This window comes from Penicillium rubens, assembly GCF_028828025.1.
Source record: "Penicillium rubens strain IBT 27055 chromosome Unknown utg000002l_segment0_segment0, whole genome shotgun sequence".
Taxonomy (NCBI): Eukaryota; Fungi; Ascomycota; class Eurotiomycetes; order Eurotiales; family Aspergillaceae; genus Penicillium; species Penicillium rubens.
In genome coordinates, this window is record NW_026890600.1 from 3,405,907 (window position 1) to 3,430,775 (window position 24,869).

The following is a 24,869-nucleotide window of genomic DNA, read 5'->3' on the forward strand; positions in this document are numbered from 1 at the left end:
CTTCTCGCGTTGGGCACCCACAGGACCGGTCGCAAAGAAGATGTCTGGACGACGAGTGTCGTCCAAAATTGGCGAAAGTCACCAGAGACTGTACACCAGCCTGTCTTGCCCTGCAGATCACGCCAGCCCCTCTCAGAGACTCATATGCTGTGTGGTGGCCCGATGTAAACAACCGTGCGTTTTGATAAGAGCCCCTCGCCGAGGCGGTGACGCAAGGGATTGATCGCGGTACCTGGTAATGTGTCCCTCCACAGAGAGGAAGAAAAGATCCAGGGATGTGGTGAGCTCAGATATGCAAAGCTGGGTTACCTTCGACCCGCCTCGTGTCGAAAAGCGGGTTAGATTAGATCGGGCTGGGAGAAACCGATGTTGTTGTTTCGGTCGTCAGGGGGGGCCCGGTAGATGCGCTAGTCCTCATTTGGCAGATCTGGGCTCAGCCACCCACCGCTCTTTTGGTGCGTTAAGGCAGGAACCTTCTGCCCCAGGCACTTTTAAGGCAGCGAAGTGGAGCTAACCTCATTTGGAGCTGAAAGTGATCCTGATCGACCTCAGCCCGTGATCTGGACCTCAGCAGTCCCCAGTCTCCAGTCTTTAGGTCTCTAGAGCAATCAAGTCGGAGAGGTAAGTAGCTTTGCCTACCTTAAAATATTTGCTCTAGAACCTCCTGTAAGCTTCCAAGCTCTCAGAACAGGTGTTTGTTGCCTCCAGACACTACTCTGGATGTTATGCCCACGCACGCGTTCTTAAGATCGCTGATCATCCTGTTTGCTTCCACGCACTTGTTTACCCCCGATTACTCGCAAGCTCCATCTGTCTACCCCAGGTTTGAGGCGCATCGGCTAAACGTGGGATGATGGTATGACATCTGGACTTACAGTTTCCATCCTTAGATAGATCCCCTTCAGTGTGGCTAAGGCCCAACTCGATCTATCACCATGGCAGACTCGACCGATCTCAACCTTGACGATGCGCCCAGCGACCTTCAAGACATTCCGGAGCTGGCAATGCAATTGGTTCCCCCTCCGGAGGGAACATACCCTGACAAGTAAGTTCTCCGCCCTCATCGCCCCTTGCTTAGTAGGACCAATATCAACAATTTATGTCTACAGAGCAACTCTTCTCGCCGCGGTCCAGGACCATGGCAAGGAACATGGCTACAATGTGGTCGTTAAGTCGTCAAGCACGCCCACAGAGAAGAAACCCGGCCGCACCGCCAAGGTCTGGCTGCGTTGTGATCGTGGCGGCCACTATCGGCCACGGAACGGTCTGACTGAGGAAACGCGCAAGCGCCGCAGAACCTCGCGGTTGATGGATTGTCCTTTCATGCTAGTCGCAGCAGGCTCTCCAGGTATCTGGACCCTGACGGTGCTAAATGCGGCACACAATCATGGTCCTGTTATCGAGAAGCCGCGACAGGTGCCTCACCACAAGGTCCGCAAGGGCCAGCTGCCAGCCGTCCCATACGATTGGCCCCATGACGCTTCGTTCACCCCATACACCACTGCACTTGTGATAATTGATATGCAAAAGGACTGTGAGTATTTCGGACTATTACCCCCGTCAGTGGACCATCTGGCTGATTTTCTCGTAGTCTGTCTGCCCGAAGGGTACATGGGATATCAGGGATATGATATTTCTGCCGCACAGGCTTTGATTCCCCGCCTGCAAAGATTGCTTCATGCTTTCCGCTCTGGGGGTTTCCCGGTCTATCATACTCGCGAGGGTACTTAGTGTCTCGTTCTTAACTCGTAGCATGTTTTTACTAACTCGTTTTAGGACACCGACCCGATCTATCCACTCTCTCGAGTCGTGAGGCATACCGGTCCCGTAACAACGCATCCGGCTTGGGTATTGGCTCCCCCGGCCCCATGGGCCGCCTGCTTATCCGTGGCGAACTGGGCCATGACACTGTTGACGAATTGTATCCTCTCCCCGGTGAGCCTGTCATCGACAAGCCCGGCCGAGGTGCCTTTGCACACACCGACTTTGAGCTTCTCCTTCGCAACAAAGGGGTGAAAAACCTCGTCATCGCAGGTGTGACCACCGACGTCTGCGTCTCAACGACCATGCGCGAAGCTAATGACCGTGGCTTCGACTGTGTCGTTCTGGATGACGGTACTGCGGCTGCGGAGCCGTCGCTGCATCTGGGCACCATGCAATCCGTCAAAATGGAAGGCGGAATCTTCGGCACTGTTGCCAAGTTGGAAGATGTCATCCACGCTGTCGATAATTTCAAAACCGTCACCATGAAGAAGCTGGCTCCTCAGATGACCGTCTAAGTATGTACTATTTGTTTTAGCGGGGCTTTGGACACTGGGATTGGAAGGAATTTCCCCGGCGTTTGGGACTGGAGTTATCTCTTTTCTGTTGAGATACTGCAGTGCGCATACTCGTTGCTTTTCTTCTTCGAGCCTCTTCTTTGTTTGTTAGCGTGCCAGGGACTTCATTGATCCCAACTTGTGTCATTTTGTGGCAACTACTTTAAGCGCAGAACAATAGTCTTTCAATTTGTCGTGTTAAAAAATCAGGAATAACAAGCGTTTTGTTTGTATTACATTACACACTAGAGTATCGACAAGGTCATTGACTTGAAAACTTGTTTCTCTATTATGCAGAGCAACATTGAAGTCAGAACAATGCAATAGGTACAGAGAAAGAATCAACCCCAAAGAATACATGCCCTGAAACGCCACGCTCACGAACTCAAACCACAAGAGACAGCCGGACTACAGCCATTTTTTCCCTGCAGCAGTAACCCGCGTCCTGAAAACAGGACTCTTGATCTCCATTCCCTGTTTATAGAATGGACTCATCGCCGTCTTGACATAGTTCTCGTATACCTCGTTCATAAACTGGCGCACGGCCTCTTCGGTCTGCGGGGATGTCGGGTTTGCGGCGATAGAGCTGGACGAGGCACGTGTGGTGGATCCTGCTGTGCCTAGCAGTGAGGAGGAACCGAGGCCGCTGCTGCTGCTGGTTGAAGAGGGGAGGTTTGGGGGTTGGTGGAGGAGGAGGAAGCGCGCGCCACTTGGAGTGAGGAAGGCCGTGATGTAGGCTGCTGCCGGTGGGTATGTATCGATATGCTTCAGGTACCTTTTGCGCAATGTTAGATTTGGGATTGGAGGTTTGATGTGGGGTATGAAGCGTGTGTTATTGGGCCGGGGGGATTCCTCTTGTGTTCATATGGGCTCTCAGGAACTCAAGCCCAGGGAATCGAGCCAGATTGCAGAGGCCATCCAAATATGAAACAACGTATTAAACTCACATTCCGCCATTGGTCCATTGCGCTTCTTCCAATATGTCAAGACTTGAGTGGATGATGAACTGGTTCATGTACTGCGCCGTCTCCGGGAAGCGGAAGCGGGCAATGCCATCACCACCCCCCTTTGATGTACCAAAGGCGATGTTGAACAAAGGCGTGTCGGTGGGTGACAGGATGGTAAAGTAATAGGACATTTTAAGCAGACTGGGATTATTCAGGGTGGAGATGGACCCAAGGACGGCCGAGGAGCTGGGGATTGCGGCTTTACTAGCGGCCGCCATCACGTGGCCGATAAGGAATGAGCTTGTCCAGGCGAAGGTGGCGTATAACTATGCTTTTTGATGTCGACTTGGAAGTCGGAAGATCTTGTTTAACAATGTGAATCTCTAAACTTTTGATGTAGTGCAGATTGGCATTCATGCTGTCTTCAAAGGAGTACTGCGGGTGATATCTTGTCCAAATCGGTCCTCAGCTATTATATATCTTTGCACCTGGAAGCTAGAACTAAATTTGCTATAACAGTATTGATGATATATCTGCGCGTAGCGATACAATCAGCTCAAAGGATACATATTCTATTCAAATCTAATCAACAGCTCCTAATGTACCAGCCAATATTACCTTGTGCTTGGTACGTGTATGTATACTTCAATATTCAAATGCTCCGATCTCCCCGCAAAAGCCACCAGCACGTGATCGACTGATAACCAGCCAGGGCTTTATCGCGGTCGATCGCTGTCGCAACTTTTGATCTCGACAAGCACCCACTGCCAAACACACCATTGTCATTGCTATTATTCCGACTACACAAAGCCCTGGACCTGCTTGGAAAACCATACTTCCAAGATGCCAGCAAACCTCCCCTACGGATTAAACCTTCCTAACAAGAGTCTTGCGGCGACAAAACCGGGGAATGCTCTCGGACAGAAAAGAAAGAACATTTTCGACGACGACTCCGATGAAGACCAGCAAACTGGCGACGGTGCAATTGAAATCTCAACTATTGGAGGGCTAGAGGAGCCAGCTACAAACAAGAAACCTTCGCCAAGCGCAGGGCCACCGCCGAAACGCAAAATTCAATTCGGGAGCGGTCCCAAACCAACAGCCAAACCGCTCGGCAAGAACTCGCTATTTGCAGACGATGAGGATGAAGACGAAGAAAGAGAAAAAGACCAACAAGGCGCAATGAATCTTGGGTTGAACCAGGCGAAGTCGAAGAAGCCAACCGCCCCTGCCCAGATATACACCAATCTCGCGTCAATGCATAGCAGCAATGTGCAAGCAAAGGCAGCTGAAGAACTCGACCCATTGGTATATTCATACGATGAAGTATACGACAGCTTGCACGCCAAACCCGCCAAGGTCTCAGTGGAAACCAAGAGTGACACACCCAAGTACATGCAGAACTTGCTACAGAGTGCGGAGATCCGGAAACGGGATCAACTGCGGGCTAAGGATCGCCAGTTAGCCAGGGAGCGTGAAGCTGAAGGTGACGAGTTTGAAGACAAGGAAAAATTTGTCACATCTGCCTACAAGGCCCAGCAAGCGGAACTGCGAAAGGCAGAAGAAGAGGAAGCACGCCGTGAAAAGGAAGAGGAAGAACGGCGCAAAAAGAGCGGCGGCTCCGGCATGATTGGATTCTACCGGGACGTTCTGTCACGAGGAGAAGCACGGCACGAGGAGGTCATCAAGGCTGCGGAAGAAACTGCCCGCCGCGTCAAAGCAGGCGAGATCATCGAGGAGACGGAGGATAAAGAGGATAAGTCGGATGCCCAGAAGGCGGAGGATCTCAATGCTCATGGAGCTCGGGTTGTTGTGAATGATGAAGGCCAAGTTGTCGACAAGCGCCAGCTGTTATCTGCAGGACTGAATGTGGCACCGAAACCGAAAGCCCCAGCATCTGCTGCCAAAGCAGGAGTTTCGCGGCCTACCGTCGGACGACCAGGCGCCGGTGCTGGTTACCAGGGCGGCCGTGCTGCTCAACGAGCTCGACAGACCGACATGGTCGCAAGCCAATACGAGGAGCGTGCGCGACAAGAAGAGGAGGCTGAGGCTGCAAAGCAAAGGGAGATCGCTGAAAAGAGCCGCAGTCGCAAGACGGAGAAAGATGTGTCCAGCGCCAAAGAGCGGTATCTGGCAAGAAAGAGAGAACGAGAAGAGGCTGCTGCCAAGGAGAAATCAAAGGGGGCCTAGGTGTATGCCAAAAGGTGAGCTGGATGTGTTGCATCCATGGAATTTTAGAATACCTAATATTGCATAGCGCTGGTGAGAACCTTGTACATTACTCATGATATCACAAAGAGACCCCGACTTTGAGTCATAAGGCTGTTTGCTATGGACGAATCGCGGAAGGTCCCAGGTAGTAGGAACTGCATGAACTCTAGTTGAGAATATAGATATGTAACAGCTGCTTGCCTTCTGCTATGAGTTTCTTCTCTTTTTTTCACCCATCAACTCCCGCTACTATAACACTCGGTAAGTTCTATCGCCATATTCAGCCATACTCTGTACACCGGAGAAACCATTGCCAAGATCCTTAACCCCGGCTTACATGATCCACTTGTCACATCACATGATCTCACACGGACTGAGTTAATCCGGACCGAAAGCACTCGCTAAGCCGCCCCACACAGGTCGCACTCCCAATTTTGCACCCCCAAATCGAGATTCAAGAATTGCTTCATCACCAAACCACTTCCATCTCCCGTTCATCAACGTCAATAATCCAAAATGGGTAAGGTTCACGGCTCTCTCGCCCGTGCCGGTAAGGTCAAGGCTGCCACTCCTAAGGTGAGTTCTCTTCGATTTCCAACCAACGCCACTCGATATACGACCGCCGTGGCCATCCATCCGACCAGTCCTTTTAACGGCGATTTTGCATCCAGGTCGAGCCCCAGGAGAAGAAGAAGAACCCCAAGGGTCGCGCCTACAAGCGTGTCCTCTACACCCGCCGTTTCGTCAACGTTACCATGACCGGTGGCAAGCGCAAGGTACATATCGAATGACTCACACCCATCCACAACGCACAATCAACAACAACGCACATTTCGCACAATATCTACGACCACACCACGAATGCCGGAAATGAAGGACAGAAAGGCTGACCAGTCGCGAAATGCAGATGAACCCCAACCCCGGCCAATAGATTATTCAAGTCGTTAAAACAACCACCTGAGCCGCGATCGGCTAGTCGAGTTCTACGATGAAAATCTTCGCATAACTACGGCACGACCACGGCCCAAACGAACGAAAGCACACCAGATACGGCTGGTACTTGTACGGATGATATCACGCTTCTTCGTCTTCACTTGAATTTTTTTTTTGCTGGCAACGGATGGGTTTTTTTCGGGAGGTTGATTCGCGGAAATGGATGAACACCCATGGCGGTCTGAGGATGGAAAGCTGTGGCTGGATGTGAGCTGTCTACGGGCAGTCTTCACAGGCTGGACTTCAGAGTCACTTTTCGACTCATTTCATAGGCTGTTTCATGAATTGCATTTCCGATCCAGAAATGGACTCTACCTCTTCTTCCATGCTTTTCGGGTTATCTCTATTGAGACGGTGCCTAAGGGCATACTTGGAACTTCACTTCTTAGATGCCTGCCTCTTTAGGGCTGTTGCGCCAAGGTTGGACTTGTAGAATGGAGCGGACCCTTCCATGGTGGGACTCAGCCCCTGGGCGATTTGGCCTGTTGATCTCCCAACGACAATACAATGTAATACAAACCCCGCACCCGGGCAGCGGCTGTATATCGAAGTACAATATACTCTAAACTCCTGATGTTTACCCCACACGTGCCAGAGCTCATCAGCATATGATCCATATCCTCATCTTGCCCTTTCAACTTTCGTGTCGATGGGGCCCCACGTCATGAAAAATGCGGGGACTGACATAAATTGGCGAATCTTTCCGCTTTAGCTTGTTCAAGAGAACGTTTTAAGGGTGGGGCATCAAGGATTCAGAACACTTTATCACTTTTATACTAGCATCTACATGGATAGCCACTTACATGGATAGTCGGTCTCTGTCTTTGTCATTTCCCGCTTATCTCGCTTATCTCGTTGTAGCCAGAAGGATAGAGATAGTTGGCTACAAAAAGCGAATTACTTGCGGTGAAAGGTTCAATTTCAATGGAATGTTATCATTTGGTCATTGAGAAGTAATTCTAGGCAAGGCAAAGAGAATAAAATATCAATGTATCATGAATGAGACAGATTAGTCCGACCAAAGGAGACACAACTAGGCATAGTGTAAGACTACAGTAAGCGTTGAAATCTCTGTGGCACTATGGTCCATGCTGGAGAAGGAGGAGGAGATGAAATTGTGTTCGAACATGATACTGGAGACCTAGTCGCGATACTACAAATTAAAAGGCTTGCGAGGCAGGCCTCGCTTGAGAGACATTACACATCTACATGTGCAAAAGAAGGCTTGAGTTGTGGGTGAATCCCACCAATATTTGGTATTCTGCTATGCAAATGATTGTTCACCAGAAAGAAGGAAACATTGCAAAAGAAAGGGGGAAAGAAGCACCCGGAGACAAGGAAAAAACACGGAAAAACTGTTAGTGTAAGTTGTATGGACTGGAAGGAAGCACTCGATTCCTTGATATGTATATGAACGCGAGTAGCTTCCCATGATCACACGTGTGTTGGTAGTCGGATGATGGTACCTCTGGAATGATAGGGACAAGCCCCATTTAGACTGAGACGCTGGAGATCTTCCCGCTTGATGTCATGACATAAATGGCGGATGCCCCCGCGGTCGTTTGGCATAATGATCACCCGTAAACAAAGAGGCATGACCTCACCAGCTCAATGCCGGGTCATCCGGAGATGACTCTGCACATGTTTGGTGAAATGACCGAACATTCCAAAGACGAGACACCCACGGATCAACGGCTTGATTTAAGGTTATCGGGGTTAGCATGTGATGACTAAGGGGGATATTGGCCAATCGCCGACTTCGACCCCGACCTCCACATCCACTTAGATAAGTATGGGACACAACGAACAGATATCCAGAGCATGTCTAGTCGTCAGACAGTGGAAAAATGAATGGCTTTGGGGCCATTGAGTTCAACCAGAACCGATTGTCCCGAACTCCTCGTGTCTACCCCACACATTGCAATGACATCGATTGAACTCAATTCCGACTACTTGGCCATTTGGAGTTGATTTTACATATTGCGATACTACAAGGCACAATCCAATCACCAGTATACACGGCCGTGGGCCAGAAGTTGCAAAGGAATGATAGTTTACATGCTATCATAATCTGTCGTTTCAACTGGAGAATGAATGAACATTGGATACAAAGCGTGGAAACCTGAAGTGGACACCAGCTTCTGGAAGATCCACCTATCCCGCTCCCTCCTCCGGTTGAGCATCATCGACTTCTGATATTATGCTGTACTATGACATCAAACTCCCTTTGTTTTCTTGGATCAGACTGCGGGCCTTGCGATCCAAGCAAAGACATGGGATGGCTCAGCTGGATACCGAGCAAGCTGTTCCCTCAGTGCGGGCATCACCGAAATAATTCCATGATGCAATGAGGAGGATGATAGTTGCTAATATTATTTAGGTGCCCCCGAGTCCCTGAACCTGGCTCGGTTCCCTTTCCTTGTATTCTATCTACTATTTTTTGAAAGCTGAACGAACACGACTGAATGATATTATTTGATTAATTTTTATTTACGATCCACCTATTGTTAATATATTTACGCACCAATCTACCATCCATCAACATGTTCGCCAAGGCAAAGGGAATCCTCGATAAAAGCTCATCTATCCGCAATGAAGTCAACCAAGGCAATTACAATGGTGCCAAAGACATCGTGACCAAAGGTCAAACTACCAAAGAATCGACCAGCCAGGGAGACAAGGCCAATGAACCCGTCGATAGAAACTCATCCACCCGCGATGAAGCCAACCGTGGCAATTCCAACGGCGCCAAAGAAACTAGCACCCAAGGACAAGCCACTAAAGAATCGACCAGCCGGGGAGCTGTGGGAGGAGCTGCCGGAGGAGCCGTCGGTGGAGTCGCCGGCGGAGCATCAGGCAGCGCTGCTGGAATGAACAAAGACCTTAACAGGGAGAATGTTCAGGAGACCGGAAGGCAGACCAGCCAAGGAGGGATTGGCCAAGACAACACTGGCACCTCCTCTACTAGCCATACGAAGGTGGAGCAAAGAGACATGGGCACCGAGAGGCGAGAAGCTAGCCAGAAACAGCAACACAGCACCGACGCAAAGCAAGCCACTGGCTCTCAACAGTATGACCGCAGAGGCAGTGTGCTCGCCGGAGAGCTTGCAGCCAACTACGACATCCGCAAGGGCCCCATCACCACGCCGGGCACTTTCCAGGAAAAGAACTTCCACACTCCGGGTGACAAGCCGATTCTCATTCAGAGAGGTGGCACCAACAGCAAAACAGTACCCCGCGGAGAAAATACGGACAATTCTCAGTTTGCCGGCGCGGGAGCAGGGAGCGGCAACCAGGCCAGCTTAAGCCAAGAAAAGTCTGGAAACCCCGTCGCCGGAGGAGACTATAGCAAGGAATCTCTTGAAAATGAGATCCATGACTATGAAAACATCAGCCCGGACGTCTTTAGTGATGGGACCACTAGCAAAGACCTGTCCAAGAAAGCTGCTGATCAAGATGTTGGAAAATACCATATCGACAGAAAGCAGCTCGACAAGCAGGGCTCTCAGCCTTCCCAGAAAGCAGGGACAAGCGAAGCTGCTGCTGCTGCTGCCGCCGCCACCGCTGCCGCCGGCGGCGGTTATGGCATGAGTAAAGGAGCTGACAACCAGACCTCTACCACCAGAAAGCAGAGAAAGAGGCATTCCGTCTCTGGGACGAACGCAACCAGAGCCGAAGATCCGACTTCTACAAGCCAGAAGAGCCACGTGGCTTCTACTGTGGGAGAACAGGACCGTGTAGGCGGACAAGGTGCGGGCGCCTCAAGCTCGGGGAACCGCGGGGGCTATACTTATGCCCGCGCGGTGTCCGATCATGGCTACACTCCTAAAACACCGACAAACACAGCCTATTCTACCACCAGTGGATCCAACCAAACCAGTGGTCTACGGTCTACAACTACGGGCCAGACAAACAGCGCCTTGTTCAACAACGGCGCCACTGCATCGAACAAAGCAGGTATCGCTAGCGGAGGAGTTCTGGGACTTCACCAAGACGGTAGCTATGGTTTATCCGGAAATGAAAACAGCGGAGTCAACCAAGGAAGCATTGTCGGCGGAGCGGGAACTCGAGAGGCTGGTGCCTATGATACCTCAAGCAATAACGGCTTCAACACTGGAGTCACCCACGCTAGCTCCGGTGCCAATAACAGCGTCGGGAGTGGCATGACGTCGAAGCGCATTGTCAGACAGCTGAGTGGAAGTGGCTACAAAGTTACCATCCTCCAAGAGAAGGTTCAGGCCGTGTCACAGAAGTGCAAGGCTCAGCTAGGCCTGTCTTCCACTCAGATCAGCAAGCGCAGTCCTAACGTGGATGTTTTCTTCGATGCCGTCGCAGCTGAACGTCTCCGCTGGATGCCTCAAGATGGCAGCAGACTGGATTGCAGCCTCAGATGGGCGTCTAGACTGGCGTATGCAGTCGACGCTCTTCGGGAGTCTGTCGGAGTGTTCGCGCCTGCTGCCAATGAGGCGGCATCGCTCATCTGGGGATTCTCTATTCTCCTTTTGGAGGTGAGTTAAGATGACGGGTGAAAACTTTCGGATACGAATACTAACTACTGTCATAGTCTGATATGGACAACACGGATGTCTTTGAAAGCGTCTTTGGCCGGTATGGCCGGGTCGCCGTCGGCATCTACTTGCTTCTGCAGTATGAGACCGCGTACAAGTCCTCCCCTGAGCTCCAACCATATGTTGCGGCGGCCTTCGCAGATTTGCTTGAGATGGTCAGTAGCACAGCTATAAGCTGTGTCGAGGGATTCAAGAGCAAAGAGTCCGATCAAGTCATCGGACGCAATGTTGATGCCGCTTTCGTGACGTACGCCAAACGCTTTTCCACCCACTGGAACTGTGTTGTCGATGCCCACACTGCGAAGCTTGTGCAGGATAGCCCCCTGATCTACTCGTCGCCTGAGTTGGGTAGTTTGCGTCAATTCCTGGGAGTGCAGGACCGCCCTCTTCAGTTTATCCTCGACTCTCGCGCTCACTCGCTTGCCGAGGGATCCTTTGAGTGGTTCAACAACACACTGTACGATTTCAGTGTCGGAAGCTCCCCTGCCATGCTGGTTTCTGGTGGTCCTGGCTCGGGGAAGAGTGCACTGGCCCAATGGGCGGTCGAAAGACTACAGCAGTCGGCTGAACACGATAGCTGGAATGTTATCCCGTACACCATTCGTGAGTCTTTCTGTGCTTATCTTTCGTTGATTCGCAAGCTAATCCAATACAGGTGCTGATATTCCCGTCGCTACTTTGCCTCTGCGCATCCTGAAAGGTGTCCTTCACCAGATGTTGGATCATTCTGTCAGTGACAAGCAGACCCAGGAGGCTATCCTGGCTGAAGTGGCCAGGGCAGCCCAAGGCGCGATCGATGGTGCTGGGGATGACGCGGTTGAAGCAAGCCTTTGGAGGGGTATTCGTGCTGGTCTTGCTACGAACATTCAGTACATGTTTGTGGTTGATGGCATCGACCAAATCAGGGGTGGTCACGCCAATGCCGTTGCCTATCTTGATCGCTTCTGCGATATTCTCTCCGAACAGAATGCTGGATCTAAAATGATCGCTTTCACCCGGCCCCTGACTTCGAAGGTCAGCTCCAAAGGTGTTCACCAGCTTACCCTGCAGACCTCCCAGACCAAGACCGATCTCGTAGCGTATGTCAACAAGATGCTTGCATCTAGCGCCAACTTTGACACCCACAAGGGCAACCAGCTTCAAGCTGCTGTGTCTGCCATTGTAGCCCGCTCCCAGGGCTCCTTCAGTTGGGCTGAAATGGCAGTTTCATACGCTAAACAGCAAAAGACCTTGAGCCAGGCTGTTGCGTCCATTCAGGCCCTGCCGCAGTCGATGTCAGAACTCATTGACTTCCACTCCAAGAGCCTGGACTTCAGCCAGCAGGGTACTGTTAATGTCGTTTCCTGGCTTGTAGCAGCCGAGAGACCCCTGCTGGTCGAGGAGATTGAGCATTTGCTGAATGTGGACCCCAAAGGCCCCAGCTACTCCCCCAACCAATCTACTAGTAGCTACGACATCTTGAATGCTTTGAGCCCGCTGGTCATGACTCGGGATGGCGTGGTCTCTTTTGCTCACACCTGCATTCGTGACCACGTCATCAAACAGGCCAAGTCATCCGGTGGACAGTCCAAGCTCAGTATCAGAGATGCACACTACGACTTGCTCACCAGGTGTCTTTCCTCAGTGCATCTGAACGTGCGTGAGGAGGTTGACATTTCCATGGATAGGTTGGGCATCGAGGAACGCAACCATCTCTTCGACAAGTATGTCGTCTTGGAGTACACCGCACGCTACTGGTTGTCGCATCTTCTCTCATCTCCACTCGTCACCGATGACGAAGAGTTCCAATTCAACTCAAGCTTCTGGAAGATCATGCCTGCAACCGTCCTCTTCGCACGCCTCGAGTTGACTTGCCGCGAGTCCCAGTTTACTCGGTCTAGTGTCGTCGAGCTCTACAGACTTGCAAGTGACATTCGCCGATTGGTCCTCGGCGAGAAATCCATCGCTCTGCTACAAAGCTTGGTCCTCAGCGCACGCGTGTCCAAGTTGGCGCATGCTAGTCACGCCGATGAGACCTGCTACGAAGCGTGGAAGCTAAGCCAGGAGCTTCTCGGCCAGTCACACCCGGTTACCCTGTCATGCTCCGAGATGATGGTCCAGTCATTCTCCGAGCGAGGCACGATCACCTCGCAGCAGGAAGACATCATGAAGTACTTGATCTTGACCGACTCCGAGATTACCGGGGTGGAGTTCAACCAACGCCTGAAGTACCTTGGAATGATTGTCAGCATGTACAAGTCTCGCAACGATAACCAGTCCGCGTTGTTTATCTCGAAGCACTTCTACCAGCAGATTCTTCAAAAATACGGCACGAATTCGCGCCAGTCATCCGAGACTGCCGACTTCTTGACCAGTCATTTCTCCACAACTGGAACCGACGAGATGAGCCGCGACATTGCCAGAACCAAGTATGACAACATGGTGCGCACTATGGAAGTCACCGACGAGCGCCGAATCTCCTACACTCTGTACATGGCCAAGATGTACGAGGATCAGGGTGATTTGGCTCACGCTCAGGCAGTTCTGTCAAGCCTCTGGGCTGGTCTCAACTCGCGCGATATCGACTCGGTTGATATGATGGACAAGAAGGCTAATGTCGCCCTTGTGTACTACCAGTTCCTCCGCCGTCAGGGCCGGAATGATGAATCTGAGGTCATCATCCGGGAACTGGTTGCAGATCTCGAGGTTACTGGTATTCACTCTGAGGAGATGATGCAGCGCGTGCACCTTCTCCGCGCTGAGACTCGGGAGATGCTTATGTACAACCTCGATCGCTCCTTGGCAATTCTCATGTGGCGCTACTACAAGGAGACCCACCAAGAGTACTCGGAGGACTCAACCGCTCTGGCACTCTCAATTGCCCAGAGTATGGCTAATGCCGTCTCTATTGAGAGTGCATCCTCGCTGTCTTCTCGGGACCGCAAGCTGCTGATTGAGCTGCTGGACGTTATCTCAGCCAGTCCCGAGAATATGACTGTTACCACCTTGATCTTGTGCCACAACCTTGCCAGTATCTACGTGCGCGAGGGGGAGTGGATTCAAGCCAGTGAATGCGCGATGGCGGTTCTGCAGCATATCTGGCCCGCTGTCGAGCAAGCCAAATCTCACCAGAAGTTCTCGCCCGAGCTGGCACCCCCCGCGGCAGACCTGGCTCTGGTGTTGGCCTACTGTCACTTCCGCAGACTGCATCTGGAGCAGGCTACAGCTGTTTATGAGAACGCTTTCGGTTCTTTGATCTCGTCTGCTGGTGTACCTGTGCCGTCCGTGATGGCCGTTGCCAAGGCCGTTGTCGAGTTCCACGAGACCACCTACCAGTTCACCAATGCGCTGACGTTGCTGCATACCATGAGCAACTTCTTGGCGGCTCGTCTCGGGGAGAAGCATGAACATACAATTGAGAATATGTATTCCGAGGCTGCTTTGGCAACTCGCCTGGAGAAGAACAGCGAGGCTAAGAGCATCTACCAGCGCATCTTCAACGCTACTTCCCATCAGAACACGGTTTCTCCAGAGGGCATGGACGCTGCAATTGCCCTCATCAACCTCTATGAGAAGGAGATGCAGTGGGATTCTGCTTTGCACGTGTACCGATCTCTCTGGCCGACTCTGGTTGTTGAAGACAACAAGGTAGATACCTATGACCATGACCTGGTGGACCGGATGCTGGAGAAGACTTACCTGGGATACATGTCTATTCTTACTACCCACAAGAGGGCCGACTTCTCTGAGCGATACCGCGTTGCCTCTGAGTATGTCATGACCTGCCGCCACTTGCACGGCGCAACAAGTGAGAAGACGCTCAATGCTACCTTGCTCTTTGCCGAGCTATGTGAGTCCAACGATGCACACGTCGACCAAGCCATCTCCCTGTACAAGTTGCCTCTGGAAACCAGCGAGTGGGTGGCTCCTTCTCAGTCGTCGAAGGGTCTCGACCAGATGACTACACCACTGCCTATCACCCTCAAGCACAAGCTGGCACAGCTGTTTGTGCGCAAGCATGATTCAACTGTAGAAGCCCGTTCCCTCTACACAGAAGAGTTCCAGCTGGCCAAGAAGAACCAGGGCTACTTCTCCACCACGACTCTCTCCTGGCTCCGTGAACTTGCTCTCGCCCATTCGCGACAGGGAACGTCTACTTCTGTTCAACAGGGCAACGCCATTCTCCACGCCTACTCTACTGATGTGTTGCATGCTGGTGGCGACACCGAGACAATCGGTGACTGGGCTCGCCGGATCGCAAGTATCTACCTTGAGTGTGGTTTCATCGAAGGCGGCAACAATCTCCTTGACGAACTCCGCCACCGCGTGGTGTACGGCTCCGAATCTTCCGCGGTGGATCTGAGCGATCGTCGCGACGCCGTGTTTGTCGCTGCGTTCGAGGAAGTCTTCGGCAGACGTGCCAGCTACGACCAGATCATGGCCGAGATGGCTCGTGAGATGAGGACTTCTCAGGCCTTCTCCAAGAGCCTCTCTAGCCACGACTTCATCCCCACTCTGATCACTGGCCACAAGCTCTACAATCTCCAGATTAGCCAGAAGCGAGTTCGCGCTGCCAACGACACCAAGGACAAGCTGTACGATTACTTCTGCTCTAACCTGTCCGCCACCAATGTCGCCGACAAGGAAATCGTGCAGCAGTTCTACCAGATCTGTCTGCGTGAGGTTCACAGAGAGAACTGTAACATGAGCATCCTCACGACAACCACCAATCTCGTCCGTGACCTGTGCAACTCCTCCCGCTTCCAGGAAGCCAGCATCCTGACAGGCGTTCTGCACTCCTTCCTGCATCTGACCGACGGTCTCAACAACCAGGAGAGCATCAACACCGCCACTCAGCTCTGCCTGTACCTGAGCGGCCACAAGGCTAACAAGTGCACGGACGAAAAGACCTACCAAGCCATGTCCACCAAGTCCAAGCTACTCCTACAAGAGATTATGGCAACCTCAAAGTCCATGGGCATCGAGATGGTCGATCTACCCTTCAACCACCTCAACGATATCATCACCCTCCTCGGCCAGTACGAGATGTTCGACGAGCTAGAAGCCATTCTCACGCAGCTCTGGACCTCCCGAATCGTCCAGCGCACCTGGACACCAGACGTGGTGGTATGGATCGGACGACGACTAGTAGAAACCCGCTTCTGCCGCGGCAGCGTCGACTCCGCCATCCAGCTCTGCCGCGACATCTGCTACAACCTGCGCCAGGTGTGGGGCAGCTGTGACCCAGTCACACTGGATATGACCAAGCTCCTCTCTGCGCTGTTCACTGCCTCCGAGAACTACCAGTCTGCAGCGACTCTGCACGAGGGAATCCTGTACGACCTGCTCGGCGACTCTGGGGCGGTGGACCATGCCAATGGTGCTGATACCGCGTCGCAGCACATGGAGTTGTTGCGCCGTTCCCAGGCACGTCTGGGAGCTGAACAGACTTCTAGCCGGCCTTCGGCGCATGCGGAGCTGTTCCAGTCTGTGGCGGATCGCTTCGGTGTGCAGTCTGAGCAGATTAAGAGCGTTGGGGAGGCGAATGGTGGTGAACAATTCGGTGTTTGGTCGAAGCCGAGACGGTTTAGTATTGATGTTGAGGATATGGAGGAGGAGGATCAGACGCACCGCAATCATCTGCGTGAGTCTAGTGGTGCTGGATTGGGTGGTACCGGTAGCCAGAGACGTATCTCTGTGCAGGCTCTCTAAGTGTGCGAACTTTTGTATATTAAAAATATTTGGATTGGTGTGTTACGCTGTTTCTTTAAATTGTTTACAACCAAATTGACCCAAATTGAAGATAACTTTCGATGCACGCCTTTTCGTAATCTTTATAGACGGCACGGCCTTGTACCTATTAGGTGCTCTTAGCCTCTAATGTTATCCCACGCTCAGAATTTGTTTCCGACATGTGCAGACCATTATTAAATAGGATGCCCTCTCATATCTACTAGTATCTCGCGGAATCGTGCCAAGCGCCCATGGTGTTAGGACAGTATTTGAGGATCTGCTATTATGTACCAGGGTGCTTTGGGCGCCACCCGGAGCATGTCCTACGTTGCTCCAGAGGGTATCCTTTGGAGTAACGTAGGACATGCTACCATCTGTGAGCACGATAAGCTAAGATGATCCATTGTGACTAGGCTAAGCGGAATATCAGACGTCACATGACTCGGTGACAATAATAAAGGAAAAGCGCCATTGCCTAATTTCCTAACCAAGACAGAAAGTGTTGCATGCCTCGTATCGTAAACCGCAGCTTGTCTTGCAGTCCTATTCCGTTAAAGCGAAACGGTCCACCACAACCTGGTTGTATTGGTCTCGAACCTCAACATCCGAAAAATCAGGAGCGAAAACGGCACGCCAAAGCTTCGTATCTGGAATTTCTATACTTGCATGAGCGGTTCCAGCTAACATAGCATATAGCAAGAACGCTTACCGTATGAACGTGGTGACGATGTCCGGCAGTCAATGACTAGCCAATCCTCTAGTAGGCCTTGCTGGATCCATTTTCCGTATGCTCCATCGGTTGTAAATCTCTGGCAGTGGTCATGCAGTCGATCACCTTCTCGTAGAAGTTCAATTCCCCATCTGACGCTGCTAAGTCGAAAGTCGATTCTGCCAACGCCGTCTGGCGACCATTCGCTAGTGACATTCATAGCGTACCCAAGAACGGTATGAAGAGAGCGATAAAATTCGTCCTGGTAAGTTGCTTCAACTGGTCGAATGATAGCACCGACACCAAACCGAGTTACGGCCCGCAGGTTTCGCCTAGAGAACTGCCTCAGTGTAGCTTCTGCAAGTGCTTTGGCATCCGGAAATTTCTCTCGTGGGAACTCGACTCCAGGGTCCGCGAGATAGTACTCTACAAACCTGTTCCATGTCTTAGTGAAGGGGAAGCCGGATAAGAGAGCGCAAAAGGGAGATGGTACTGACTTTGCATGCAAGTTTGTTAGCAGGATGCAAATGATCTCTGTACCCCAACTGTCAAGAGCTTCTGTGTGCAGGGCGAGAGAGTCTGTATTGCTAGACTTGACATAGTCTAGAATTGCAGTACTATACCGATAGAAATCGATGATAGTAATTGTCTCAGCTGGCTTCTCAATGGCGTTGAGCTCGTTGTCTTTTACAACGATAAAACCGCTCAGTTCTGGCACTTCACTAAGCTCTGATAATATGGTTTCCAGAGCGTAGTAGGGAGGAAGTTGTCCATTCATTAAGGTCACAGACAGCTTTATAACGAAGTTTCACAGCATGAATGAATTCTTCGCTTATTATAAATTGACTCCGGGATAGCTTCTTGAAGCTTCTTATAGCTGCTTTCAAAGCACTATGACCTTCACCCTTCATGTGTTTCTTTAATTCGGTAAGAAACTCGTCGGCGAATTCAATGGTAGATCCTCGAGCATTGATTTCCTAGACCAGGGTGTGATCCATACTGCTCGTCATCTATATCTTCATTTGTAGGGAAAGAGTATACCATGCCTCTCCATTTGGATCGTCGACAACGGGCTAGGGAATGTTAGTGTTGATCAGATTGTGAAGCTTATGACTTCGTAATATCTTTTCCACTTGGTCCACCTAGGTGTTAAAGTCGGTACGCTCTTTCAGCGGTGGTGTGATTTTGTACATGTTGAAGCTTCCTACTTCAGGTAGACCAACAGCTTGGTCTGCAACAACGACGTCTCGCTTAGCATGCCAGTTTCGGTTTAGTGCTAGCTACATGGCGGCAGGTTGGTTGGAGGATTCAGCCATCGTGGGTGATGAAAAATGAATGCAGTTCTCAACGTGAGATTCTACAACAAAGCTTCTTTGTCAAAAGAGATAGTACTCCGGTGAGATACTCTCTTTGTAAAAAGTGATAAAGAAGTGAGAAATGCACACCTTTAAAGAGATATGCAAATCCAAAGTGAGATATACTATCCAGTAGTATTCTCAAAAAAAAGTGAGAGATATAGCCTTCAAAGCTATTCTCCAAATGAAGCAAGATATAGCGTATTGATAGTGCTGTTCTTGATAGTGAGGCTCCCCCGCGGGGAGATGCTTTGTCTGTTGACGAAATATGCTCCGTAGGAACTCCATGGTGTAAAGAGTCTGACAAGGTAAACTATGATCCAGATTCTAAGCAGGTGTGCATCGGTGGAAGGAATGAAGCGGATCGAGGACGCTGGAGAGGAACGTAGTTACTGCCCGTGTACTGCCAATAATGACATATCATGTGCCTGATATAGTGTTGGGTCGCTGGCAGAATCTTACCGCCTAGAGAGGCTCCCAGATGGCCTACCTATGTTGTACCTAGGTATAAGAGGATAATTAGATAAGATCTAGGTCACGTGATATAAGAGCGACCCCCTTATGATATGGGTGCTTCGCTAACGCTCAGCAACAATGTATGTAGTGTAGTTACCTTTAAATCATTTCTATAGTTACATCCTAACAGTTATGTTTATACTGTACGAATGTGTTCGCACCTTGACTTCCTCCCCAGATCCGTTGATAGAACCAATTGTACACCTCCATTAGGACCGGCTCATTGACAGTGAGCTACTTGATGAATTGGAGAAAAGATATTTCATAATCTAATGCATTATCTGCACGGGAATGTACATACAGTACAAGAGTACCAGGTAATTGTGCTTTCACCACATCGGTGACTTGACCGTAACAGGTATGTTGATAAGAAATACATGTAGCGTCCAAATATGCACGTACCCTTTCCATTTGTGCAGGACCACCCCATGGCCATTTTGAATGAATGTAGCTAAAAGCGAACCCCCAATATGTGTGTTCATGCATGCCGGCCGTAAGGATCATGAAGGATCATACACCGGGCGTATGATGGAAATGATCAGCAGAGCCAAAGCCTGGTCAAGCAGTCAATGCAAAGCTGAGGCCCATCAACCCCATACCTGCAACAGCGAACCCGATTCCCATTCCCCGACGATGGGTAAGACCAAGTCCCTCGCTGAAAAGCTGCAGTGCAACTGAAGTCATCACCCCGGCCGTGGCGGCGAACATACCTCCATAGATCCCCCACGAGGTACCTGTGGCATCGTCGCTACCGTGTTGTCCGGTGCTCCAGATCCAAAGTGCGGCTAGGCCAGCACCGGCTGGTTGGCTGATACCTCCCAGAAGACTGGACCAGAACATTGCCTTCCAGCGGGAATTGAGGGCTAGATAGAGCGGAAGTGCCATGGCGAAGCCTTCCACGATGTTGTGGATGAACAGAGCCAGGAATACTGTCATACCGAGGGTTGGGCTGGCGTGGTTGGTGGCATAGGTGATGAACCCCTCGGGAAGCTTATGCAGAGCAATGGCGAGTGAGGTCTGGAGTCCAATGGAGAGGAATGCATTTTTAGGGACGTGATGGTGGTGCTGGTTGCCACCGGCAGATTTGGGACGCCCGGAGTCAATATCGTCGCGGTGGCCATGAGACTCGTCCTGATGTTGATGCTCGGAATGGGGATGATGCTCAGAATGGGGATGATACTCAGGATGCGAATGAGATAGATGACTTGAAGAATGCTGGTCTAGGATCTGAGACGAATCGGACGATGTAACATCTGGTTGTATGTGGTGCTGTGCAGAGATCCTGTCAAAATACCCCCCTTCCGGGGCAGTAGGAATATGTTCATTGTCAGCCTCAGTTTCCGCGCGGGAAATATCTGATTCCAGCGGCACGGATAGACTTTCGCGATGCAGCAAAGCGGGTCGTGGGGGTTCATCGCTGTTGGGTGGCGCAAGCACCTTGGTGCATTCGAGACCGCAGGTTTGGGAAACCCCAAAGCAAGGCCCGTCCTCGTCGCAGGTGGATTTTACGCCACCCATGAGCGACGTAATGCGACGCGTTAGTATTGCCCGCATCGTCTTGCGTCTCGGCGCCGGCTCAAGATGTTGGCTCCGTTGTACCACCGCTGGCGTTGACTTGAATGAAGTTGGCTTATTAGGACGCAGCAGCGGGGTTCGTTCGGTATGTCCATTTGCACGGTCTTCGCGTGCGGGCTCGCCGCGCTCGGGATCTCCTTCCGACCCGTCATGGGTATGGGCACAGTCGACAACATGAGATGGGATGTATCGGTGTGCAAATGCAGATAACAGTTGAATGCCTGCGACTCCGGTAATGAAAAGGCCGATCAAAATATATGCAGATACAGCGGGAGAGAAGCCGGCGCGAGTGAGGTATTGCTTCGAGGTGGGGAGCATGCTATAGAGGGAGGTAAAGAGCTGCCTAAAATTAGTACAGTCCATGGATTTCCTCTAGGATGATAGCTCACCATGACTCCAGCGCTAAGACATAATGATGCCGACAGGAAGTTACTACTGTTGGCTATTTGGAAGCTCTTGCAGTGGGAAAGCGCCTGCACCAGCACATCGACACAGATGATAGAGGAACCAAGAACGCAGGCTGAATACAATTAGTGATGAATATTTGTGTATCTCCAGCGACACTTACCAACACCTGAGACAGCGCTCATCACCCACCCCCGGAGGTCGTTGGCAGACATGGCGTGGGGAGTTGAAGAAACCTGAACGAAAACGGTGATGTAATTTGCTGGTTGGCGGTCAACCCTTTGCCTCTTGTCTCTATCTCCTTCTCTCTAGGGAAATGAAAACATGATGTTCGTGGATGAGCATTTATAAGTCAATCACCTGCGAAGGTCTGAGGGCAGTGCATATTCGTCCCCAAGGTTCTCACTGGACTTCTGCAGCTCACCCCCTCATGGCTGGGATCTGCAATGTGGAATAAACGGTCTGGCATGGTGTATCTCTATATTGAGAGTCTCGGAGACTATAGGATATGGAGTAAAATGGTTCAACCTGCAGAGGTCTATGAATACTGTGTCATTGCAAGCTGTTGTGTGATCTTCGACACATTCTCATATGATGAAGGGACGCATGCAAGGGGTATGCCACTGACAGTATCTGGTGATTTGAATAATTCTAGACTCACCAGACTCAAATCACGAGAACCATGATATCCAAGAGCAAAAGAATCAAGAGAATATCAAGAGAATACATATAAACAAGCCATCTCCCATGCAGATGCAAGTGTTCAGGGGGCCATGTGATGTGATTGGCCCGTGACTCCCCATCTGTTTTATTGTCTTTTGTTTCGGTTCCTGTCTCTGGACTTAACCAGCCCTACCTAGGTATATACACCCAAGGGACACTCAGCCATGTCCAAAGCAACTCTGGCTGTTATTGCTGCCGCCAGTGCAGCCACTGGAGCTGGTGTCACTGCGCTGCTCTTCTCCGGCAAACCCTCAAAGCCCCAACAAGAGACTCTCTCCCCGACACCGACAACCCAAAACCCTAAGGTGCCGGTGCCTTCAACCATCCCAAGCCCAACCCTAGCATCCAAGCTAGCCACCGGACCCGTGGACGCAGCAGGAATCCTCCAATATGGCTTCCCGGGCCCAATCGCCGACGAGCTCTCCTCGCTCCCATTGCACGGCGCCTACGACCGACGCACACGTAACCCATCCTGGGTTGCAGAACACATTACACCGGAATCCCTGCGCATGAACAATGCCGACCGAAAGAGGAGCACTTTCTTCGAGGACACGACCATCCCGGCCATGTTCCGCGCCAAACTGTCCGACTATTTCCGCTCAGGCTATGACCGCGGACACCAGGTGCCAGCCGCAGACGCGAAGTGGTCGCAGGATGCGATGGACGGTACATTCGCACTGAGCAACATGTCTCCGCAGGTCGGCGAGGGCTTCAACCGCGACTACTGGGCGCACTTTGAGAATTTCTGCCGTGATCTCGCTAAGCGATATCCCTCTGTTCGCATCGTTACCGGCCCCTTGTACCTGCCTCACCGTGACCCGGATGGAAAGTGGCGCGTTAATTACGAAGTTATTGGTAACCCGCCTAACGTCGCTGTGCCCACGCACTTCTATAAGGTTATCTATGCCGAGGATGGCACCAACTCGCCGACGAGCAAGGTTGCGCTCGGTGCTTTTGTTCTGCCCAATGCTCGCATTGCGAATGATAAGCGTCTGACTGACTTCGAGGTTCCTCTCGAGGCTGTTGAGCGTGCTTCTGGTTTGGAATTCGGCTCGAAGTTGGACCTCAGTCGTCGTCGTCGCTTGTGTCAGGAGGTGTCTTGCTCGATCACTGTGCGCGAGTTCAACAATGCCAATAAGCGTTCTTGAGCTTGGGGCATAGGAGGAGAGAGGGACTATGTTCGCCTTTGACTTCTCGCATGGCTTCACTGTATATCTAGAAACATTTTTATTTGCATGGTTCGGGCGTTAATAACCGCTCCGGGCGGCAATATCAGGATATTTTTATCGTACACATAATCGAAACCTCTAGTGTTTCATGCTTTTTCCTCGTTTTGTTATTACGGAATGGCTTAGCACTGGAACGCAACTCCGGTCTTCTTCCCCATATTCCCACCTTTGCTAGCAAACCCAGTCCCCTCGGAGGAGACCTCCACCAGACCAGGTTGAATAGCATCCTTATCCTTCTTCTTGGACTTCTTGTTATTCCCACTCCCATTGCCGTCTGGGGTTGACTTTGCCGTAACATCCGTCTCACAGACGTAACATAGGACCTGGCCATGGAGAGCAGCATTCTTCTCCTGCTCCTCCTTCGAGGCATGTGGATCGGGGATGTGGTGATCGTGGGGAATCATGAATTTAGTTACACACGGAGAGCAGATGACATGCCCGCAGGGCTTTGTGACTGCCATAAGAGATATTAGCAAAACCCAATGGCTGTGTCAACTTCAATTCCACATACGCATCGCTTTGAGCCCATTACTCAAATTCTTCTTGCAACTCGGGCACACCCTGGACACAGTCCCGTCGGAAGCCTTCTCCTCCGTGAAATTAACTTCAACAAGCGACTTGAGTGAGTAGCTGTGTCGACTCTCATCCGTTGAGCCAGGACAGACAGGCGTCAACTTGACGGTCTTGTTAGCGGCGATTTCATTGGCATCCGTGTTAGGCGTTAAAGATGGGACCCAGAAGGACGGCAGAGCAGATTTGCTAGACGACTAGAGCAAAGTTGTTAGCCAAGATAAACCCCCAATTGAAGACTAAAGCTCCAAGCTCCAGCTCAAAGAACGACCACAAACCTTCTCCATCTTCAACTCCTTCCTCAGCCTCTCCTTCTCTTCCCCAGCAACACGAGCCATCTCCTCCTCCCCGAGCTCAAAAACCCTCTTCCTCTTCCCATCAACCTCAACCTCCCTAGCCTTAAACTTCTCCAAAGCCTCCGACTCCTCGGCCTTGCGTTTCGTCCCAACACCAGAACCACCCTTATTCTCCAGGCCCATCGAAACAAGCTCGAAATCCCTAAGATCCCTCTCCTTCATCTCCGCCAACGAGCGCTCCTCATCCCCCGCAATGCGTTTCCTCGCCTCATCGCGCTCTTTCTCCAGCCGTTTGATCTCCTGCCTCTGAGCGAGGAGGTCACTAATCGCACACTCGCGACAGAAGAGGTCGCCGTTGCTGGCGCAGGCGACTACAGGCGCGCGCGCGGGTTGCAGACATAGACGGCAGGAACCGAAGGATAAGAAGCTGTCGCGGCCGATTGCGCTGCGTTTTGTGCCCCAGGTTGAGCGGAGTAGACCGCGTTCGTAGGAGGTGAAATGCGGGAGGGAGGTGTTTCGCTTTGAGTGCGCCATTTTGGGTGTGGTTGGCAGGGAAGTTGATGGAGGTGAGGGTGGCTTTTTTTGAAGCTTGGATGGCGTAATGGGGTTTTGGTCGGGGATTTGGCGGCGGTGGAAAATTGGGGCTTGCTATTGGTGCGTTGGTTTACCGCTTGGCTCACCGCTTTTGTCAGCCCTATACGACTTCGGGTCTATGAACAGGGATTCCAAGGTTCCTTGGAAG

At 51.3% G+C, this 24,869-nt stretch overlaps 9 protein-coding genes across 9 annotated transcripts; 5 read left to right on the plus strand and 4 right to left on the minus strand.

Annotated features, from left to right (window-relative positions):
• Positions 1–935: 935 nt before the first annotated feature.
• Positions 936–2,279, plus strand: N7525_003763 (cysteine hydrolase family protein; the record flags this gene model as incomplete). The annotated part of the gene is made up of 4 exons (XM_002558780.1): positions 936–1,045; positions 1,110–1,534; positions 1,592–1,723; positions 1,777–2,279. The coding sequence occupies 4 exons, from the start codon at positions 936–938 to the stop codon at positions 2,277–2,279; spliced, it is 1,170 nt and encodes a 389-aa protein (XP_002558826.1).
• Positions 2,280–2,726: 447 nt separating this feature from the next.
• N7525_003764 (TRAPP subunit TRS20) lies at positions 2,727–3,543 on the minus strand (the record flags this gene model as incomplete). The annotated part of the gene is made up of 2 exons (XM_002558779.2): positions 2,727–3,093; positions 3,266–3,543. The coding sequence occupies 2 exons, from the start codon at positions 3,541–3,543 to the stop codon at positions 2,727–2,729; spliced, it is 645 nt and encodes a 214-aa protein (XP_002558825.1).
• A 565-nt stretch (positions 3,544–4,108) lies between these two features.
• N7525_003765 (splicing regulator NSRP1-like domain-containing protein) lies at positions 4,109–5,455 on the plus strand (the record flags this gene model as incomplete). Its single annotated transcript, XM_002558778.1, has 1 exon — positions 4,109–5,455. One exon carries the CDS (start codon positions 4,109–4,111, stop codon positions 5,453–5,455), a length of 1,347 nt encoding a protein of 448 aa, XP_002558824.1.
• A 434-nt stretch (positions 5,456–5,889) lies between these two features.
• Positions 5,890–6,795, plus strand: N7525_003766 (40S ribosomal protein eS30). The gene is made up of 3 exons (XM_002558777.2): positions 5,890–6,052; positions 6,148–6,252; positions 6,384–6,795. Exons 1-3 carry the CDS (start codon positions 5,993–5,995, stop codon positions 6,405–6,407), a joined length of 189 nt encoding a protein of 62 aa, XP_002558823.2. The 5' UTR covers positions 5,890–5,992; the 3' UTR covers positions 6,408–6,795.
• A 2,217-nt stretch (positions 6,796–9,012) lies between these two features.
• N7525_003767 (uncharacterized protein) lies at positions 9,013–16,728 on the plus strand (the record flags this gene model as incomplete). The annotated part of the gene is made up of 3 exons (XM_061212815.1): positions 9,013–10,977; positions 11,034–11,640; positions 11,693–16,728. The coding sequence occupies 3 exons, from the start codon at positions 9,013–9,015 to the stop codon at positions 16,726–16,728; spliced, it is 7,608 nt and encodes a 2,535-aa protein (XP_061069836.1).
• A 564-nt stretch (positions 16,729–17,292) lies between these two features.
• Positions 17,293–17,962, minus strand: N7525_003768 (uncharacterized protein; the record flags this gene model as incomplete). Its single annotated transcript, XM_061212816.1, has 3 exons — positions 17,293–17,405; positions 17,459–17,884; positions 17,956–17,962. 3 exons carry the CDS (start codon positions 17,960–17,962, stop codon positions 17,293–17,295), a joined length of 546 nt encoding a protein of 181 aa, XP_061069837.1.
• A 1,925-nt stretch (positions 17,963–19,887) lies between these two features.
• On the minus strand, positions 19,888–21,524 carry N7525_003769 (Zn(2+) transporter ZRT3; the record flags this gene model as incomplete). Its single annotated transcript, XM_061212817.1, has 3 exons — positions 19,888–21,243; positions 21,294–21,424; positions 21,473–21,524. 3 exons carry the CDS (start codon positions 21,522–21,524, stop codon positions 19,888–19,890), a joined length of 1,539 nt encoding a protein of 512 aa, XP_061069838.1.
• A 672-nt stretch (positions 21,525–22,196) lies between these two features.
• On the plus strand, positions 22,197–23,180 carry N7525_003770 (DNA/RNA non-specific endonuclease; the record flags this gene model as incomplete). The annotated part of the gene is made up of 1 exon (XM_002558771.1): positions 22,197–23,180. One exon carries the CDS (start codon positions 22,197–22,199, stop codon positions 23,178–23,180), a length of 984 nt encoding a protein of 327 aa, XP_002558817.1.
• Positions 23,181–23,383: 203 nt separating this feature from the next.
• N7525_003771 (putative RING finger domain protein) lies at positions 23,384–24,661 on the minus strand (the record flags this gene model as incomplete). Its single annotated transcript, XM_002558770.1, has 3 exons — positions 23,384–23,715; positions 23,773–24,028; positions 24,110–24,661. 3 exons carry the CDS (start codon positions 24,659–24,661, stop codon positions 23,384–23,386), a joined length of 1,140 nt encoding a protein of 379 aa, XP_002558816.1.
• Between the last annotated feature and the right edge of the window lie 208 nt (positions 24,662–24,869).